This window comes from Oncorhynchus nerka, linkage group LG24 (assembly GCF_034236695.1).
Source record: "Oncorhynchus nerka isolate Pitt River linkage group LG24, Oner_Uvic_2.0, whole genome shotgun sequence".
Lineage (NCBI taxonomy): Eukaryota > Metazoa > Chordata > Actinopteri > Salmoniformes > Salmonidae > Oncorhynchus > Oncorhynchus nerka.
In genome coordinates, this window is record NC_088419.1 from 19018541 (window position 1) to 19039826 (window position 21286).

Consider the following 21286-nt stretch of genomic DNA (forward strand, 5'->3'; position numbering starts at 1 on the left):
CTTTGAGACTGTGGTCCCAGCTCTCTTCAGGTCATTGACCAGGTCCTGCCGTGTAGTTCTGGGCTAATCCCTCACCTTCCTCATGATCATTGATGCTCCATGAGGTGAGATCTTGCATGGAGCCCCAGACCGATGGTGATTGACCGTCATCTTTAACTTTTTCCATTTTCTAATAATTGCACCAACAGTTGTTGCCTTCTCACCAAGCTGCTTGCCTATTGTCCTGTAGCCCATCCCAGCCTTGTGCTGGTCTACAATTTTATCCCTGATGTCCTTACACAGCTTTCAGGTCTTGCCATTGTGGAGAGGTTGGAGTCTGTTTGATTGAGTGTGTGGACAGGTGTCTTTTATACAGGTAATGAGTTCAAACAGGTGCAGTTATTACAGGTAATGAGTGGAGAACAGGAGGGATTTTTAAAGAAGAACTAACAGGTCTGTGAGAGCCAGAATTCTTACTGGTTGGTAGGTGATCAAATACTTAGGTCATGCAATAAAATGCAAATTAATTACTTAAAAATCATACAATGTGGTTTTCTGGATTTTTGTTGTTGTTTTAGATTCCGTCTCTCACAGTTGAAGTGTACCTATGATGAAAATTACAGACCCCTACATGCTTTGTAAGTAGGAAAACCTGCAGTGTATCAAATACTTGTTCTCCCCACTGTTTATATGTAGAAATACAGCGCCTTCAGAAAGTATTCACACCACTTAACTTTGTCCCACATTTTGTTGTGTTACAGCCTGAATTTTAAATGGATTCAATTTAGATTGTCACTGGCCTACACACAATACCCCAAAATGTCAAAATGAATTAAATGAAAAGCTGAAATGTCTTCAGTCACTAAGTATTCAACCCCTTTGTTATGGCTAGCCTAAAGTTCAGGAGTAAAAATATGCTTAATAAGTCATAGGTTGCATGGACTCACTGTGTGCAATAATATTATTTAACGTTTATTATTGACTACCTGATCTCTGTACCCCACACACAGAATTAGGTGTAAGGTCCCTCAGTCGAGCAGTGAATTTCAAACACAGATTCAACTATAAAGATCATGCAGGTTTTCCAATGTCTCGCAAAGAAGGGCACCTATTGGTAGATGCGTATGTATTTAAACCCAGCAACAACAAAAAACATCCCCTTTTCAGGACCCTGTCTTTCAAAGGTAATTCGTAAAATCCAAATAACTTGTAAAGGGTTTAAACACCGTTTCCCATGCTTAATGAACCATAAACAATTAATGAACATGCACCTGTGGAACGGTCGTTAAGACACTAACAGCTTACAGACGGTAGGCAATTAAGGTCACAGTTATGAAAACTTAGGACACTAAAGAGGCCGTTCTACTGAAAGATGCCCAGGGTTCCTGCTCATCTGCGTGAGCGTGCCTTAGGCATGCTGCAAGGAGGCATGAGGACTGCGGATGTGGCCAGAGCAATAAATTACAATGTCCGTACTGTGAGACGCCTAAGACAGCGCTACAGGAAGACAGGACGGACAGCTGATTGTCCTCGCAGTGGCAGACCACGTGTAACAACACCTGTACAGGATCGGTACATCCGAACATCACACCTGAGGGATAGGTACAGGATGGCAACAACAATTGTCTGAGTTACACCAGGAACGCACAATCCCTCCATTAGTGCTCAGACTGTCCTCAATAGGCTGAGAGAAGCTGGACTGAGGGCTTGTAGGCCTGTTGTAAGGCAGGTCCTCACCAGACATAACCGGCAACGTCGTCACCTATGGGCACAAATCCACCATCACTGGACCAGGCAGGACTGGCAGAAAGTTCTCTTCACTGACGAGTCTCGGTTTTGTCTCACCAGGGGTGTTTGTCGGATTTACATTTATCGTCGAAGGAATGAGCGTTACACCGAGGCCTGTACTCTGGAGCGGGATCGATTTGGAGGTGGAGGGTCCGTCATGGTCTGGGGCGGTGTGTCACAGCATCATCGGACTGAGCTTGTTGTCATTGCAGGCAATCTCAACGCTGTGCGTTACAGGGAAGACATCCTCCTCCCTCATGTGGTAACCTTCCTGCAGGCTCATCCTGACATGACCCTCCAGCATGACAATGCCACCAGCCATACTGCTCATTCTGTGCGTGATTTCCTGCAAGACAGGAATGTCAGTGTTCTGCCATGGCCAGAGAAGAGCCCGGATCTCAATCCCATTGAGCACGTCTGGGACCTGTTGGATCAGAGGGTGAAGGCTAGGGCCATTCCCCCCAGAAATGTCCAGGAACTTGCAGGTGCCTTGGTGGAAGAGTGGGGTAACATATCACACCAAGAACTGGTGCAGTTCATGAGCAGATGCAATGCAGTACTTAATGCAGCTGGTGGCCACACCAGATATTGACTGTTACTTTTGATTTAGACCCCCCCTGTGTTCAGGGACACATTACATGTCTGTGGAACTTGTTCAGTTTATGTTGTTTCAGTTGTTCAATCTTATGTTCATACAAATATTTGCTGAAAATAAATGCAGATGACAGTGAGAGGAAGTTTCTTTTTTATAAAAGTTTATAAAAATAAATAGAAAAGCAGACATTGAAGATCCCTTTGAGCATGAAGTTATTAATTACACTTTAGATGGTGTATCAATACACCCAGTCACTATAAAGATACAGGCGTCCTTCCTAACCCGCTTGCCGGAGAGGAAGGAAACCGCTCAGGGATTTTACCATGAGGCCAATGGTGACTTCAAAACAGTTAGAGTTGAATGGCTGGTATAGGAGAGAACTGAGGATGGGTCAACAACATTGTAGTTACTCCACAATACTAACCTAATTTACAGCACGGAAATTAAGCCTGTAAAGAAGAACATTTTTCCGGAACACGCATCCTGTTTGCAATAATGCACAAAAGTAAAACGGCAAAATATAAATTCACTTTATATCCTGAATACAAAGCATTATGTTTGGGGGAAATCCTACAACACATCACTAAGTACCACTTCATATTTTCAAGAATGGTGGTGGCTGCAACAAGTTCTTTGGGGGATAAAAAGAAACGGAATAGAGCTAAGCACAGACAACATCCTAGAGAAAAACTGGGTTCAGTCTGCTTTCCAACAGACACGGAGACAAATCCACCTTTCAGCAGGTCAATAACCTAAAACACAAGGTCAAATACACACTGGAGTTTCTTACCAAGATGACATTCAAGGGTCCTGAGTTGCCTAGTTACAATTTTGACTTAAATCTACTTGAAAATCTATGGCAAGACCTGAAAATGGCTGTCTAGCAATGATCCACAACCAATTTGACAGAGCTTGAAGAATTTTTAAATGAATAAATGGGAAAATATTGTACTACCCCAGGTGCGCAAAGCTCTTGAAAACGTACCCAGAAAGACTGACATCTGTAATCACTGTATTGACTTAAGGGGTTGAATACCTATCTAATCCATTTTATTTTCATAATTTATTTACACGTTAGAACTTTCCTTCCACTGAGAGTATTGTGTGGATCGTTGACAAAAAACGACAATGAAATATATTTAAATCCCACTTTGTAACACCAAAATGTGGAAAAAGCCAAGAGGTGTGAATACTTTCTGAAGGTACTGTATGCATGTATGTGTACACACACACACAGTACAACACACATGCTCCTTCCATGAAAGACCGACCAGGTGAATTCAGGTGAAAGCTGTGATCTCTTATTGATTTCACTTGCTTTTTTCAATGTAAAACACACACGTTTCCCATGCCAATAAATCCCTTCAATTGTCACCTGTTGAATCCACTTCAAAATCAGTGTAGATGAAAGGGAGGAGACAGTTTAAAGAAGGATTTTTAAACTTGAGACAATTGAGGCATGGATTGTGTGCGCGCGCCATTCAGGGGGTGAATGGGCAAGGAAAAAAATATTGAAGTGCTTTGAACAGGGTATGGTATTAGGTGCAAGGCACATCGGGTTGAGTGTGTCAAGAATTGCAACTCTGCTGGGTTTTTCACTGTGTGTGTATCAAGAATGGTCCCCCACCAATGTTCCCTATAAGCTGCATTCCCTATAAGCTGCATGCAGCTCCCTCAAGATGCTGCGCAGAATAAATATCAATATCAATGTTAACACCATTAACATTTCCCTTTACTGTGGGAATTGTTATCGAATCAATGCAACATATCGAAACAAAACGAACTACAGAAGAGTAACTGTTGTTGTAGGCAGAATGCATCTGAGTAGGATTCTATTGCATTGACATGCACGACTCCGCCCGTACTATACACAGACCAGTGCGGCATCAGAGCTGCACTATTTGCAAATAGACCATTGCCATAAATGGATATGTGCCATTCACTTTGAACTGGACTGTGTTTACAGCATGAGCGGTCATGAGTAGATTAGAGCTTGTTTTGAGATCAGAGCTGCATGTAGCCACTTGTGCACATTTGATCAAATCCTTTGCTAATTAGTGAGTTATTAGCCCAGTTATAGATAATTTCTAAATCAGTAATAGGGGAGTGATTGCTTCCAGCTAGAGCACAAAACATGTACATTTCTAGACATCTTTGGGGGAAAAAAGTCCGCTAAGAGCTTTTTTTTGTCTTAAAGTGGCAGTGTTGTATTTTGAGACAGGCTTGAATAAGCCAAGTAGTCAATAGGCAGAGGGTAGCATCATTTGTCTGAATCTTATTAATATGGTATCGGAATAATAATAATACCATTTCATTTTGTAAAGTGGTTTCTTGTATCAGACAGCACATTGTCAGTCACCTTTTCCTACATTGAACACCACACATTGGCTGCTACTGTAGGCTGAATGTTATGTAATGCATTTTGTCCATTGTTTTTGATGGTAGGCCTACATGATCAAATAGCCACAGTAGCCTACTTAACCACGGTCTGAAAATAACTTAAAGCGGGTACAGCATCAGTGGTCACAGTAAACGCTCACTCAGCAGACCTGAAATGGAGTCAACATTGGCCAACATTCCTGTTGAACACTTAAGACACCTTGTAGAGTTCATGCCTGGACAAATTGAGGCTGTCTGAGGGAAAAGGGGGCGCAACTAAATATTAGGAAGGTGTTCCTAATGTTTTGTACACGCAGTGTAATTAATATACACACCAAAATATAGATGCAACATGAAACAATTTCAACAATTTTACTGAATTACAGTTAATATAAAGGAAATCAGTCAGTTGAAATAAATTCATTAGACCCTCATCTGTGGATTTCCATCCGCTGGGGAGCCATGCTCAGCCAATCAGAATGAGTTTTTCAATCTTGGGAGCCAGGACCAACCGCTCACCCACACGACACCATACACGTGGTCTGCAGTTGAGAGGCCTGTTGGATGTAATTCTCTAAGACCACTTTGGAGGTGACTTATGGTACACCAATTGCATACTACTTCAAAACTTGAGACATCTGTGGCTTTGTGTTGTGTGATAAAACTACACATTTTAGAGTGGCCTTTAATTGTCCCCAGCACAAGGTGCACCTGTGTAATGATCACACTGTTTAATCAGCTTCTTGATATGCCACACCTGCCAGGTGGGTGGATTATCTTGGCAAAGGAGAAATATTCAGTAACAGGGATGTAAACAAATTTGTACACAACATTTGAGACAACGAAGAGTTTTGTGCGTATGGAACATTTCTGGGATCTTTCATTTCAGATCATGAAACATGGGATCAACACTTTACATGTTGTGTTTTATATTTTTGTTCAGTATTGTTAGCAATTGTGCTAACACTAGTTAGCAAATGCCTTCAAACTGCACATAAAAGATGGTATCTATGAGTTAATCTGACTAGGGAAGTAGATACCGGGTTTCATTGCCAAAATCCTGTAGTATCAGTTTAATGAGAAAGTCCTCCAATCCTGCATCACATGGTAATCTGTGTATACAGCTGTGGGACCTACCTGACTGTATAGCTGCCATTCAACTGGGCTTGAATGCAACAAGTCATATAATAACTTTGACAACATGCAGGATACATGTACAGTACTGGAATGGTGGAACAATGTAACTATCTGATGCAGGCTAGATTACTCATAGCAAAACCAGACAGGATTAAAGGCCGCTTAGTCTAGTAATAATGTTTGAGTCCAAAATGGTACCCTATTCCCTTTATAGTGCACTACTTTTGACCACATCACCATGGGCCCAGGTTAAAAGTAGTGCACTACAAAGGGAATAAGGTGCCATCTGGGATGCAACCAATGAATTCAGCATTTTACATTTCCCATTTGTTCTTACATCAAAACCACTCTGTTCTTCTCATTAACGATACAAGAACAAAATTAAAGAAACCTCAAACCTGACATCTATAAAATAAAAAGTGAAACAATTCAAGACATTAAAAAGCCTGTCTTGTAATAATCCCCACTGAATGAGAGAGAGAGAGCCAGAGACAGAAAGAGAGCGGGTGAGAGAATGGGCCAGGCTGGCAGTAATATGCATGTGTTGGTAAATGAGAGATTCTCTGGTGCCTGATCCGCTGCCAGCCAAGACGCCACGTGTTTCAACTCCAAAAGTAAACAATGAAGAGTTTCAGCCACAGGCACCGTCTCGCTCTCTAGCTCTCTCTCCTTCTCTGAGCATGTGAACTCACGTGACCCTACCATACTCACACACAGAGACAGCGAAAGTGAGGGAAAAAAAACTACTGCCCCACTGGTCTGTGGGAAACTAGGTCAGACTTAGGTCATGGTTGTTTATATATCAGACAGCCACTCCACACTCCTCCCCTATTCAGCTTCTCTAGGGGGAATCCCTTCCCCCGCAGCTTGATAGCCCTCTCTCTCCCACAGTCTAACTCGCACTCTGTATCTCTCCCTCACGTTCCCTCTTCCCTGCTCCCTCTCTCTCTGTGTGACAATCATCTGTCAGACAGAAATAGGCCCACGTGCAAGGAGGGAGCAGCCAGCCCAGGGAGAATGGATATGGATAGATGAAAAGCTGGGTGACTGAATGGGTCTGCCTGTGGATATATGGACATGATCCTGGTCATGCCTGTTTATAATGGCTTTGTGTGGGTGTACATGTGTCAACCCCAGCAGGTAGCTTATACCTCTAGTCGACACACAAGTGATCCCAACCCTGCATAGCGTGCAGCTCAGCTAGGAAAGCTACAGTCGCCAGTGTTTTACTCACCCGGTGAGGGTGGCTGGATCTTAGCCTGTTTCTTGGTTTCCCCCGGGATCTCCAGCGGCGGCTCCTCTCCCCGCTCCACCCTGCACTCATAGGCAAACAGGTACTGGATATACTGCTTCTTCAGAGAGCTGGCAGAGCTGCTGGACGTGCCCACGTTGAGATGGGTGGACAGCTCCCTCCACTTCTTGCTCTTGTTCACCTGCAGGGGGAGGGGGGCATATGGCCGACAGGAGACTCCTGAGCAACCAGGGCTGAGTATGAAACCGTATATGATGGGGTAGAACTGGGACGGGATAGCCAGCAAGGGCCATAATGTAGTTCATTTAATAGCACACTGGGATTGGGTCAGGGAGCAGACCAGGGTCTAGATTTTGCCTTTGTCAATTTTTCATGTCATTTTGACATCCAGGATAGGCCTGGTGGTCAGGCAGCTTCGTCCAGGTCCCCTTTCATATTTCTATTGACAGGGAAGTATTAAGGTAGATAGGGAGACAGATGCGTGACCAGGGCTGTAGACCAAGTGGCAGAGACGGTATATGTGTTGCGAACACAGGAGTCACACAGGTCTCACCATGGCCAGGCACCCTTTGTCTCAAACACACAGGTCTCACAGACTCACCATGGCCAGGCACCCTTTGTCTCAAACACACAGGTCTCACAGACTCACCATGGCCAGGCACCCTTTGTCTCAAACACACAGGTCTCACCATGGCCAGGCACCCTTTGTCTCAAACACACAGGTCTCACCATGGCCAGGCACCCTTTGTCTCAAACACACAGGTCTCACAGACTCACCATGGCCAGGCAACCTCTCTCTCAAACACACAGGTCTCACAGACTCACCATGGCCAGGCACCCTTTGTCTCAAACACACAGGTCTCACAGACTCACCATGGCCAGGCACCCTCTCTCTCAAACACACAGGTCTCACAGACTCACCATGGCCAGGCACCCTCTCTCTCAAACACACAGGTCTCACAGACTCACCATGGCCAGGCACCCTCTCTCTCAAACACACAGGTCTCACAGACTCACCATGGCCAGGCACCCTTTGTCTCAAACACACAGGTCTCACAGACTCACCATGGCCAGGCACCCTCTCTCTCAAACACACAGGTCTCACAGACTCACCATGGCCAGGCACCCTCTCTCTCAAACACACAGGTCTCACAGACTCACCATGGCCAGGCACCCTCTCTCTCAAACACACAGGTCTCACAGACTCACCATGGCCAGGCACCCTCTCTCTCAAACACACAGGTCTCACAGACTCACCATGGCCAGGCACCCTCTCTCTCAAACACACAGGTCTCACAGACTCACCATGGCCAGGCACCCTCTCTCTCAAACACACAGGTCTCACAGACTCACCATGGCCAGGCACCCTCTCTCTCAAACACACAGGTCTCACAGACTCACCATGGCCAGTCCTCCTATTTCTCGAACACACAGGTCTCTCAGACTCACCATGGCCAGTCCTCCTATTTCTCAAACACACAGGTCTCACAGACTCACCATGGCCAGTCCTCCTATTTCTCGAACACACAGGTCTCACAGACTCACCATGGCCAGTCCTCCTATTTCTCGAACACACAGGTAGAGGCGGCATAGATCCAGGGGCTTCCTGCCCACGGCTGGCAGCATAGGTACAGGCGTGCCCCTCTCCTCCATAAAGGCCAGGTAACGGTCCACCCACACCTGCCTCTCGGGCTCTACGCCCATCTCGTACAGGATGCGAATCTTCTCATTGGTCATAGTGGCCGGGCTGGTCTTCTAAAGGTAGAGGGGGAAGGGTCAGTCAGAGTAGAGGGGGAAGGGTCAGTCAGGGCTACTACTGTTGTCATTGCTTATGGAGCATGGTCACGAGGGTCATGTAGACAGAAACATGTTCAACATTCAACTGTATATTATTATAGGACTTGTTGCATTCAAGCCCAGTTGAATGGCAGCTATACAGTCAGGTAGGTCCCACAGCTGTCTACAGACAGAGTACCATGTGATGCAGGATTGAAGGACTTTCTCATTAAACTGATACTACAGGATTTTTGCATTGAAACCCGGTATCTACTTCCCTAGTCGATGAACTCATGGATACCATCTTTTATGTGCAGTTTGAAGGAATTTGTTAACACTGAACAAAAACATCAAAATGCAACGTGTAAAGTGTTGGTCCCAGGTTTCATGATCTGAAATAAAAGATCCCAGAGATGTTCCATACGCACAAAATGCTTCTCTCAGATGTTGTGAACAAATTTGTTTTACATCCCTGCTAGTGAATATTTCTCTTTTGCCAAGATAATCCATCCACTTGACAGGTGTGGCATATCAAGAAGCTGATTAAACAGCATAATCATTACACAGGTGCACCTTGTGATGGGGACAATAAAAGGCCACTCTAAAATATGCAGTTTTGTCACAACACAATGCCACAGATGTCTCAAGCTGAGGGAGTGTGCAATGGCATGCTGACTGCATGAATGTCCACCAGAGCTGTTGCCAAAGAATTTCATGTTAATTTCTCTACAATAAGCTGCCCCCAACGTCATTTTAGAGAATTTAGCATACGTCCAACTGCAGACCACGTGTATGGCGTGGCAAGGGCGAGCGGTTTGCTGATGTCAACGTTGTGAACAGAGTGCCCCATGGTGGCAGTGGGGTTATGGTATGGGCCGACCACGGACAACGAATACAATTGCATTTTATCGATGGTAATTTAAAAACACAAATGCCATGGAGGCCCATTTTGTGGGTGGGGGGGGTATTTGTGACCAACAGATGTATTCCCAAACATGTGAAAGCCATAGATAAGGGGCTAATTAATTTATTTCAATTGACTGATTTCCTCATATGAACTGAAACACAGTAAAATCTTAGAAATTGTTGCATCTTGCGTTTATATTTTTGTTCAGTATAGTGTTAGTGCAATAACATTGGCTCGCGAAACTACCTATAACTTCCTTCATACTGGACACAGAGACATAACATGGTATCCATTAGTTCATCTGACTCAGGGGAAGTAGATAAAGGGCTTCATTGCCAAAATCCTGAAGTACCCTTTAACATACTCAGTCATCAATAACAACCAATACAAACAGAGAAGCATTTGAGCCCTTGTGGTGCAGCAGGACTGCCAGGTTACCGGCACCGTATGGAGAGAGATAGGAGAAAAGAGTGTAAGAATGGAAAATGATTGGTCCAATTGTATACATGCCTTAAATGAGAACGTCTCGGTCAAACATCACCACAATCATATTTCAGACATCAAAAACAAAGACACTAGAATATAAAAACGACAACCTGTAAAAAAACTAAGCAAAAAAGGAAATATATAACCAATCCAACAAATGAAAAATGGAACAGAAGTGAAAGCGAGTTGTTGCGGCACTTATAGGGCTGGTGGGCGTGATGTCCTCCACCCCATGACAAGAGGACAGACTAGCAGGGCAGGGGGACAGGGGGCTGGGACATACAGGGCAGATACAGCTCCTCTCAGTGTGACGAGGAATAGATGGGCGTACACGCGTCAACACACAACAGGGCCACGTGATGAGAGATGGCAGGAGTTTGAGAGATTGCAGTCTGACTTTATCCTTTTCCCTCGCTCTCTCGCTTTCTCCAAAACATAGTCACACACCCATGCAGAAAGCACACAAACAGCAAAACCTGTCCTCAAAGACATCCTGGGAGAGTAAGAACTCTGCTGTCTGCAGCCAATGGCCCACACTCAGTCACACACTTGGTACAGCTCTGTTCAGCGCTCACCTGGAGGATTTAAGGCAAAGCACACAGTGGAAACTACATGATGAGAGGAGCCATACAGACAGATTGAGCAACGGCATTCTAGGGCAGTCTGCCAAACAGGTGCATGGCAGGAGCTTCAGCAGCAAAGGCCACAGCCATTATTACTAGCCCTCAAGTTGTCATGAGTGGAAACATGAATCCACGCTAGCTACTGCTGTTGCCATGACAGCAGAAATGCACAAAGCAGTCAAACGTATGAGGAGTGATCATTAAGTAGACACAGAAGAGATATAATAGTGGTTCCTCTCAGATCAGTTGGGCTGACAGTCTTCAGTTTATGATCAAGAGGATGTTCTCACAGCCGGTAATGAGGTGAAGAGACAAATGAACGCAGAGGGAGAAAAGCTGTTCACTTTCACACAACTCTCAGTCTGGAACCAACCACACAGATGCGTGCAGAACCAAACCAAGCGAGGGGGAACTTGAAACACGAGGGAGGGAGGGAAAACCCCAAACTCTGACAAGAGAAATAGGAGCTCATGAGAGAGCACAGTGAACAGTAACAAGTTCTCTGCAGTCGAAGGGAGACTGTTATTTTAGCGTGTCTGTGTCTATCACACATCCAAATCAGTCAAGAGACAGGCAGGCAGACAGAGACATGAGTGGGGTAATAATGATCAACAACTTGCTGAAAAGAGAGTAGGTCTTTTTACCATAAAATAGCACTGCTATAAAGAGGCATTTATTTTGGAACCGTCTCCCAGTAGTAACAGAAGGTAAATAGAGAGATCGAGAAAGCGACGTCTTCCGTTAGAAAATCCTCACAATGACGCCAAACACAGGATGTTTTTCTCAATTCTCTGCATTCCTTTTTGTCTGCTGCCTCATTAGATGCTGTGTTTGCTGAGCTTTGCCACATTCAGGTTCCTCTTCCATACACACGTGTTATTAGGACATGCTTTGAGATGTACTGACGAGGGGCCTGTTAGAACTGGAACTCCTACCTTGGGTTTAGGTGGGGGCTCGGCGGCAGGACCAGGAATATTGCTCTCCCTGTACTGCTCTGGAGGTCTCGGTTTGGGGTCAGTGGGACACACCATCCCCTCTCCTCCCATAAGCATGGGCCCTGTGGAGGAAGGGTGGAAAACGTTCAGCCTCTTGTTCACTGTTATACTGGGGCTTGTGACTGTCTGGTATACATGGACAGTGTGTGGAGTAGGTAGATACCGGAGGGTGCGTTGTAGGGAGGTTGGGGCCCCTGTGGGGTCATCTTCCCAGAGGGGTTGGCCCCTGGCTGCTGGCTGTAGGGGCCAGCAGGGCTGGAGGCCATCCCTCTGGGGCTCATGCCTGGATGGTGAGGCATGGGGGTCATTCCCTGCCTGAAAACCAAAGAACAAGAGATTGGGTTAGTCATTTACCATCTCCGTAATACACAACGCTATTACCAAAGGCTTTATATTCATACACTACATTTAACTATTAGTGGAGGCTGGTGAGTGGAGGACAGACTCATATAAAAATGGCTGGAATGGAATTGAACCTCAAACAGAGGGAAACCATATTGACCTGACGGACAGATGGAGTTGTGAGTGAGACAATATGAATAATGCATGTTGGTCATCAAAAGCATCAGCAGCTTTTCTCAACTCCAAAACACACAACACAGGGACAGAGAAGAAACGTTGAAGACGTTTTAAACCCTGTGGGAAATAATACCCACATCAAAAGGCTGGGGAGTCGAGTGAAAAGTAATACCATTTATTTCCTGCTCTTTTCCAACCCCCAGCCAGACTTCCTGGGCGCTGAACAGCACACTGAGGGTGCGTCCTAATATTATCCCCTTCCTTCCAAAGTATGCACTTGTTCACTTCCCTTCACTTATTTGGTGGTGGAGAAAGAAATCATGCCCTGACATTTAGGCTGCTCTATTTAACCTGGTAATGGACCCAGTGAGGAGAAAGACGAGTTGAAGACTCAGTGGTTTGGTGATTTGGCAACTAGGCTATTTGCCCCACAGGCAGCCAGCCAGCCACACTTGATTCCTCCCACTTAATTTCCCCTCTAAGGGAAATGTAATGAGGACATGTCCCTCACCTCTAATGGAGTTACATTCCCAACCAGTTAACCATTGTGTGTCCCAAACAGCACCCTATATTTAGCACTACTTTTGACCAGGGACCATAGGGCATTGGTAAGAAGTAGTGCAATAAGTAGGGAATAGGTGGGCATAGTGGGACGCAACCATAGTCTTCTCCCAGCCCCAAACTAAAGTCTATTCCCCCTGGATTGATGACACTATGTATTGGTCATTGAGAGGCTTTCATCAAACCACCGATTGGACATATTGCCAGTCGCCAGTAAGAGAAATCTTCCATAGGAATTCATGGAATATCAATTAAACCTTAAGGACAAAATTACATGCATTTAATTATTTGTTTGTTGTAGTGGGGACAGTGACATTAGTAATGTCTAAAAATGATACTTAAAGTCAAATATTTGTATATATTTTTTGTTTATATCACATAATTTAAAAGTATGCATTAAGGTGTCCAATATAATAATTGTATGTAGACGTTAATAAAAGCATTTCTATAGGTTCTAAAATATTTGTTACAATGGAGGAGAGCCAAGATGGAGGCACAGTGGCTTCAACACCATGCCCCCTCAGTCATCTAGTGCCTTTGGAAATTATTCAGACCCCTTGAATTTTTCCACATTGTTACGGCCTTATTCTAAAATGGATTAAATAAAACAATTTCCTCAGCAATCTACACAATATACCCCATAATGACAAAGCGAAGAGGGTTTTTGAAAGTTTTGCAAATGTATAAAAACAGAAATACCTTATTTCCATAAGTATTCAGACCCTTTGCTTATGAGACTTGAAAAAAATGGGCTCAGCTGCATCTTGTTTCCATTGATCATCCTTGAGATGTTTCTACAACTTGATTGGAGACCACCTGTGGTAAATTAAATTGACTGGACATGTTTGGAAAGGCACACACCTGTCTATGTAAGGCCCCACAGTTGACAGTGAAAGTCAGAGCAAAAACCAAGCCATGAGGTTGAAGGAATTGTCTGTAGAGTTCCGAGACAGGATTGTGTCGAGGCACAGATCTGGGGAACGGAACCAAAACATTTCTGCAACACTGAAGGTCCCCAATAACACAGTGACCTCCATCATTCTTAAATGGAAGAAGTTTGGAACCACCAATACTTCTCTTAGAGCTGGCCAAACTGAGCAATCAGGGGAGAAGGGCCTTGGTCAGGGAGGTGACCCAAGAACCCGATGGTCACTGAGAGCGCTTTAGAGTTCCTCTGTGAAGATGGGACAACCATCTCCACAGCACTCAACCAATTAGGTGTTTATGGTAGAGTGGCCAGACGAAAGCACCTCCTCAGTAAAAGGAACATGAAGTTTGCTTGAAGTTTGCCAAAAGGCACCTAAAGACTCTCAGACCATGAGAAACAAGATTCTCTGGTCTGATGAAACCAATATTGAACTGTTTGGTCTGAATGCCAAGAGTCACGTCTGGAGGAAACCTGGCACCATCCCTACAGTGAAGCATGGTGGTGGCAGCATTATGCTGTGGGGATGTTCAGCGGCAGGGACTGGGAGACTAGTCAGGATCGAGGCAAAGATCAACGGAGCAAAGTACAGAGATTAAAACCTGCTCCAGAGCGCTCAGGGCCTCAGACTGGGGCAAAGGTTCACCTTCCAACAGTACAACGACGCTAAGCACACAGCCAAGACAACGCAGAAGTGCCTTCAGAATAAGACTCTGCGTGTCCTTGAGTGGCCCAGCCAGAGCCCGGACTTGAACATCTCTGGAGAAACCAGAAAATAGCTGTGCAGCAACGCTCCCCATCCAACCTGACAGAGCTTGAGAGGATCTGCAGAGAAGAATGGGAGAAACTCTTTAAAACACCGGTGTTTCAAGCTTGTAGCGTCATACCCAAGAAGACTCGAGGCTGTAATCGCTGCCAAAGGTTCAATTGTGGTTTTTGGCCACTGGCCAACACACACACAAATACTCCATGATGTCAAAGTGGAATTATGTTAAGAGTTATTGACTAATTTATTAAAAATGAAAAGCTGAAATGTCTTAAGTCACTAAGTATTCAACCCCTTTGTTATGGCTAGCCTAAATAAGTTCAGGAGTAAAAACGTACTTAACTTCTCTAGGGTAGAGGGTAGGGGGAATTTTGGATGAAAAGCGTGCCCAAATTAAACTGCCTGCTACTCAGCCACAAAAGCTAGAATATGCATATAATTAGTAGATTTGGATAGAAAACACTGAAGTTTCTAAAACTGTTTGAATGATGTCTGAGTATAACAGAACTCATATGGCAGGCAAAAACCCGGGGGAAAAATCCAATCAGGAAGTGGGAAATCTGAGGTTTGTAGTTTTTCCAACTCTTGGCCGATCGAATACACAGTGTCTATGGGGTCATATTGCACTTCCTAAGGCTTCCACTAGATGTCAACAGTTTGATGCTTCTACTGTGAAGGAGGGGGGAATGAGAGCTGGATGAGTCAGAGGTCTGCCAGAGAGGCACGAGCTGGCCAGGCTCGTTCATGTGAGTTAGCTTGTGTTCCATTGCATTTCTACAAAGGAATTCTCCGGTTGGAACATTATTGAAGATTTATGTTAAAAACATCCTAAAGATTGATTCTATACATCGTTTCTACGGACAGTAACGGAACTTTTTGACTTGTCGTCTGCTCCCAGTGATCGCGAGTCGTGAATTTGAAATACTGGGCTAAACGCGCGAACAAAAAGAAGGTATTTGGACATAAATGATGGACTTTATCGAACAAAACAAACATTTATTGTGGAACTGGGATTCCTGGGAGTGCATTCCGATGAAGATCATCAAAGGTAAGTGAATATTTATAATGCCATTTCTGACTTCTGTTGACTCCAACATGGCAGATATCTGTTTGGCTTGATTTGTTGTCTGAGCGCTGTACTCAAGATTATTGCATAGTTTGCTTTTTCCATAAAAGTTTTTTTGAAATCTGACACAGCGGTTGCATTAAGAAGAAGTGGATCTAAAATTCCATGCATAACAGTTGTATCTTTTAGCAATGTTTATTGTGAGTATTTCTGTAAATTGATGTGGCTCTCTACAAAATCACAGGAAGTTTTGGAACTACTGAACATAATGCGCCAATGTAAACTCAGATTTTTGGATATAAATATAAATAACTTTACCAAACAAAACATACATGTATTGTGAAGTCCTACTATGAGTGTCATCTGATGAAGATCATCAAAGGTTAGTGATTAATTTTCATCTTGCTTTTTGTGACTCCTCTCTTTGGCTGGAAAAATGGCTGTGTTTATCTGTGACTTGGCTCTGACCTAACATAATCGTTTGGTGTGCTTTCGTCGTAAAGCCTTTATGAAATCGGAAACTGTGGCTGGATTTACAACAAGTGTATCTATAAAATGGTGTAAAATACTTGTATGTTTGAGGAATTTTAATTATGCGATTTCTGTTTTGAATTTGGCGCCCTGCAGTTTCACTGGCTGTTGACGAGGTGGGACGCCCACGTACCCTAGAGAGGTTAACAAGTCACATAAGTTGCATGGACTCACTGTGTGCAATAGTGTTTAACATGATCTTTGAATGACTACCCCATCGCTGTACCCCACACAAGTATCTGTCAGGTCCCTCAGTCAAGCAGTGAATTTCAAGAACAGATTAAACCACAAACACCAGGGAGATTTTCCAATACCTCATAAAGGGCAACTATTGGTAGATGGGTAAAAAAAGAAGCAGACATTGAATATCTTTTTGAGCATGGTGAAGTTATTAATTACACTTTAGATGGTGTATCAATACACCCAATCACTACAAAGATACAGGCGTCCTTCCTAACCCGCTTGCCGGACAGGAAGGAAACCGCTCAGGGATTTTACCATGAGGCCAATGGTGATTTTAAAGCAGTTACAGAGTTTAATGATTGTGATGGGAGAAAACTGAGGATGGAGCAACATTTTAGTTACTCCCCAATACTAACCTTATTGACAGAGTGAAAAAAAGGAAGCCTGTACAGAATGCACATTAAATAGAAACGGAATGGCGCTAAGCACAGGCAAAATCCTATAGGAAAACCTGGTTCAGTCTGCTTTCCAACAGACACTGGGAGATTCATTCACCTTTCAACAGTAACCTTTCAACAATAACCTAAAACACAAGGCCAAATCTACACTGGAGTTGCTTACCAAGAAGACAGTGAATGTTCCTGAGTGGCCTAGTTACAGTTTTGACATACACTACTATTCAAAAGTTTGCGTTCACTTAGAAATGTCCTTGTTTTACATGAAATGAGTTGCAAAATGAATAGGAAATAGTCAAGACGCTGACAAGGTTATACATTTTTAATTGAAATAGTAATTGTGTCCTTCAAACTTTGCTTTCATCAAAGAATCCTCCATTTGCAGCAATTACAGCCTTGCAGACCTTTGGCATTCTAGTTGTCAATTTGTTGAGGTAATCTGAAGAGATTTCACCCCATGCTTCCTGAAGCACCTCCCACAAGTTGGATTGGCATGATGCGCACTTCTTACGTACCATACGGTCAAGCTGCTCCCATAACAGCTCAATAGGGTTGAGATCCGGTGACTGTGCTGGCCACCCCATTATAGACAGAATACCAGCTGACTGCTTCTTCTCCTTCTTCCCACTCAAGGTCCTAAATGATATCTTAACCGCCATCGATAAGAAACATTACTGTGCAGCCGTATTCATTGATCTGGCCAAGGCTTTCGACTCTGTCAATCACCACATCCTCATCGGCAGACTCGACAGCCTTGGTTTCTCAAACGATTGCCTCGCCTGGTTCACCAACTACTTCTCTGATAGATTTCAGTGTGTAAAATCGGAGGGTCTGCTGTCCGGACCTCTGGCAGTCTCTATGGGGGTGCCACAGGGTTCAATTCTTGGACCGACTCTCTTCTCTATATACATCAATGAGGTCGCTCTTGCTGCTGGTGAGTCTCTGATCCACCTCTACGCAGACGACACCATTCTGTATACTTCCGGCCCTTCTTTGGACACTGTGTTAACAACCCTCCAGGCAAGCTTCAATGCCATATAACTCTCCTTCCGTGGCCTCCAATTGCTCTTAAATACAAGTAAAACTAAATGCATGCTCTTCAACCGATCGCTACCTGCACCTACCCGCCTGTCCAACATCACTACTCTGGACGGCTCTGACTTAGAATACGTGGACAACTACAAATACTTAGGTGTCTGGTTAGACTGTAAACTCTCCTTCCAGACCCATATCAAACATCTCCAATCCAAAATTAAATCTAGAATTGGCTTCCTATTTCGCAAACAAAGCATCCTTCACTCATGCTGCCAAACATACCCTTGTAAAACTGACCATCCTACCAATCCTCGACTTTGGCGATGTCATTTACAAAATAGCCTCCAATACCCTACTCAACAAATTGGATGCAGTCTATCACAGTGCAATCCGTTTTGTCACCAAAGCCCCATATACTACCCACCATTGCGACCTGTACGCTCTCGTTGGCTGGCCCTCGCTTCATACTCGTCGCCAAACCCACTGGCTCCATGTCATCTACAAGACCCTGCTAGGTAAAGTCCCCCCTTATCTCAGCTCGCTGGTCACCATAGCATCTCCCACCTGTAGCACACGCTCCAGCAGGTATATCTCTCTAGTCACCCCCAAAACCAATTCTTTCTTTGGCCGCCTCTCCTTCCAGTTCTCTGCTGCCAATGACTGGAACGAACTACAAAAATCTCTGAAACTGGAAACACTTATCTCCCTCACTAGCTTTAAGCACCAACTGTCAGAGCATCTTACAGATTACTGCACCTGTACATAGCCCACCTATAATTTAGCCCAAACAACTACCTCTTTCCCAACTGTATTTTATTTATTTATTTATTTTGCTCCTTTGCACCTCATTTTTATTTCTACTTTGCACATTCTTCCATTGCAAAACTACCATTCCAGTGTTTTACTTGGTATATTGTATTTACTTTGCCACCATGGCCTTTTTTGCCTTTACCTCCCTTCTCTCCTCATTTGCTCACGTTGTATACAGTCTTGTTTATACTGTATTATTGACTGTATGTTTGTTTTACTCCATGTGTAACTCTGTGTCGTTGTATCTGTCGAACTGCTTTGCTTTATCTTGGCCAGGTCGCAATTGTAAATGAGAACTTGTTCTCAACTTGCCTACCTGGTTAAATAAAGGTGAAATAAAAAATAAATACAAAAATAATAATAATTATTGCATAGTTTGGAGCTGTGCTTTGAGTCATTGCCCTGTTGTAGGAGGAAATTGGCTCCAATGAAGCCCCGTCCACAGGGTATGGCATTGCAAAATGGAGTGATAGCCTTCCTACTTTAAGATCCCTTTTACCCTGTACAAATCTCCCTCTTTACCACCACCAAACCACCCCCAGACCACCACATTGCCTCCACCATGCTTGACAGATGGTTCACTCCTCCAGCATCTTTTCATTCTTCCTGCATCTCACTAATGTTCTTCTTTGTGATCCGAACACCTCAAACTTAGATTTGTCTGTCCATAACACTTATTTTCCAATATTCCTCTGTCCAGTGTGTGTTCTTTTGCCCTTCTTAATATTTTATTTTTATTGGCCAGTCTGAGATATGGCCTTTTCTTTGCAACTCTGCCTAGAAGGCCAGCATCCCGGAGTCACATCTTCACTGTTGATGTTGAGACTAGTGTTTTGCAGGTACTATTTAATGAAGATGCCAGTTGAGGACTTGTGATGGGTCTTTTTCTCTAGACACGAATGCACTTGTCCTCTTGCTCAGTTGTGCACCGGGGCCTCCCACTCTTTCAATTCTGGTTAGAGTCAGTTTGCATTGTTCTGTGAAGGGAGTAGTACAGAGCGTTGTACGAGATCTTCAGTTTCTTTACAATTTATTGCATGGAATAGCCTTCATTTCTCAGAACAAGAATAGACTGATGAGTTTCAGAAGAAAGTTTTGTTTCTGGATATTTTGAGCCTGTAATTGAACCCACAAATGCTGATGCTCCAGATATCAACTAGTCTAAAGAAGGACAGTTTTCCACTGTGCTAACATAATTGCAAAATCAATTAGCCTTTTAAAATGATAAACTTGGATTAGCTAACACAATGTGCCATTGGAACACAGAAGTGATGGTTGATGCTCATGGGCCTCTGTAGATATTCCATAATTGTTTTTTTGTTTTTAATTTGAAATAATCTGCTGTTTAAATAATCTGTAGTTTCCAGCTACAATAGTCATTTACAACATTAACCTCTTGGTGATAGGGGGCAGTATTTTCATTTTTGGGGAAAAAAACGTTCCCGTTTTAAACGGGATATTTTGTCAGGAAAAGATGCTAGATATAATTGACAGCTTTGGATAGAAAACACTAACGTTTCCAAAACTGTAAAGATATTGTCTGTGAGTATAACAGAACTGATGTTGTAGGCAAAAGCCTGAGAAAAATCCAATCCGGAAGTGCCCCAGGTTTTCAAAGCGCTGCGTTCCAATGACTCCCTATATGGCTGTGAATGTACCATCAACGAGTTTACGCTTTCTACGTATTCCCCAAGGTGTCTACAGCATTGTGACGTAGTTTTACGCATTTCTGTTGAAGAATAGCCGTATGGGGGCACATTGCGTAAGTGGTCACATGGTGGCTCCGAGAGAGATTCTCGCGTAAAGTGCAGAGGTAGCCATTACTCCAGTCAGTCCTAGAGAAAAGGGAATTGTCCCGACGGATATATTATCGAATAGATATTAGAAAAACACATTGAGGATGGATCCTAAACAACGTTTGCCATGTTTCTGTCGATATTATGGAGCTAATTTGGAATATTTTTCGGCGTTGTGGTGACCACAATTTCCGGGCGATTTCTCAGCCAAACGTGAAGAACGGAGTTATTTCGCCTACAAAAATAATATTTTGGGAAAAAATAACTGGCTGTCTACCTGGGAGTCTCGTGAGTGAAAACATCTGAAGTTCATCAAAGGTAAACGATTTCAATTGATTGCTTTTCTGATTTCCGTGACAAGTTTGCCTGCTGCTAGCAAGGCATAATGCTATGCTAGGCTATGATAAACTTACACAAATGCTTGTCTAGCGTTGGCTGTAAAGCATATTTTGAAAATCTGAGATGACAGGGTGATTAACAAAAGGCTAAGCTGTGTTCCAATATATTTCACTTGTGATTTTCATGAATAGGAAGATTTTCTAGGAAGATTTATGTCCGTTGCGTTATGCTAATTAGTGTCAGATGATGATAACGGTCCCGTTCACGGGCTGGGCGTCACTACAGGTTAACAATGCCTACACTGTATTTCTGATCAATTTGATGTTATTTAAATAGACAGAAAATGAGCTTTTCTTTCAAATACGGACATTTAAGAGACCCCA

General features: G+C 43.7%; 1 protein-coding gene across 4 annotated transcripts in view; it reads right to left on the reverse strand.

Moving 5' to 3' along the window:
* The window catches only part of LOC115107617 (AT-rich interactive domain-containing protein 1B-like), a 114000-nt gene that overhangs the window by 11662 nt on the left and 81052 nt on the right, over positions 1 to 21286 (reverse strand). For all 4 annotated transcript variants that reach the window (XM_065008682.1, XM_065008684.1, XM_065008685.1 and 1 more), the window contains 4 exons: positions 12081 to 12232; positions 11858 to 11979; positions 8676 to 8885; positions 7113 to 7311 (listed from right to left, as the gene is read on the reverse strand). In XM_065008682.1, the coding sequence (XP_064864754.1) occupies positions 7113 to 7311; positions 8676 to 8885; positions 11858 to 11979; positions 12081 to 12232 (683 nt within the window). The remainder of the gene's footprint in view (positions 1 to 7112; positions 7312 to 8675; positions 8886 to 11857; positions 11980 to 12080; positions 12233 to 21286) is intronic.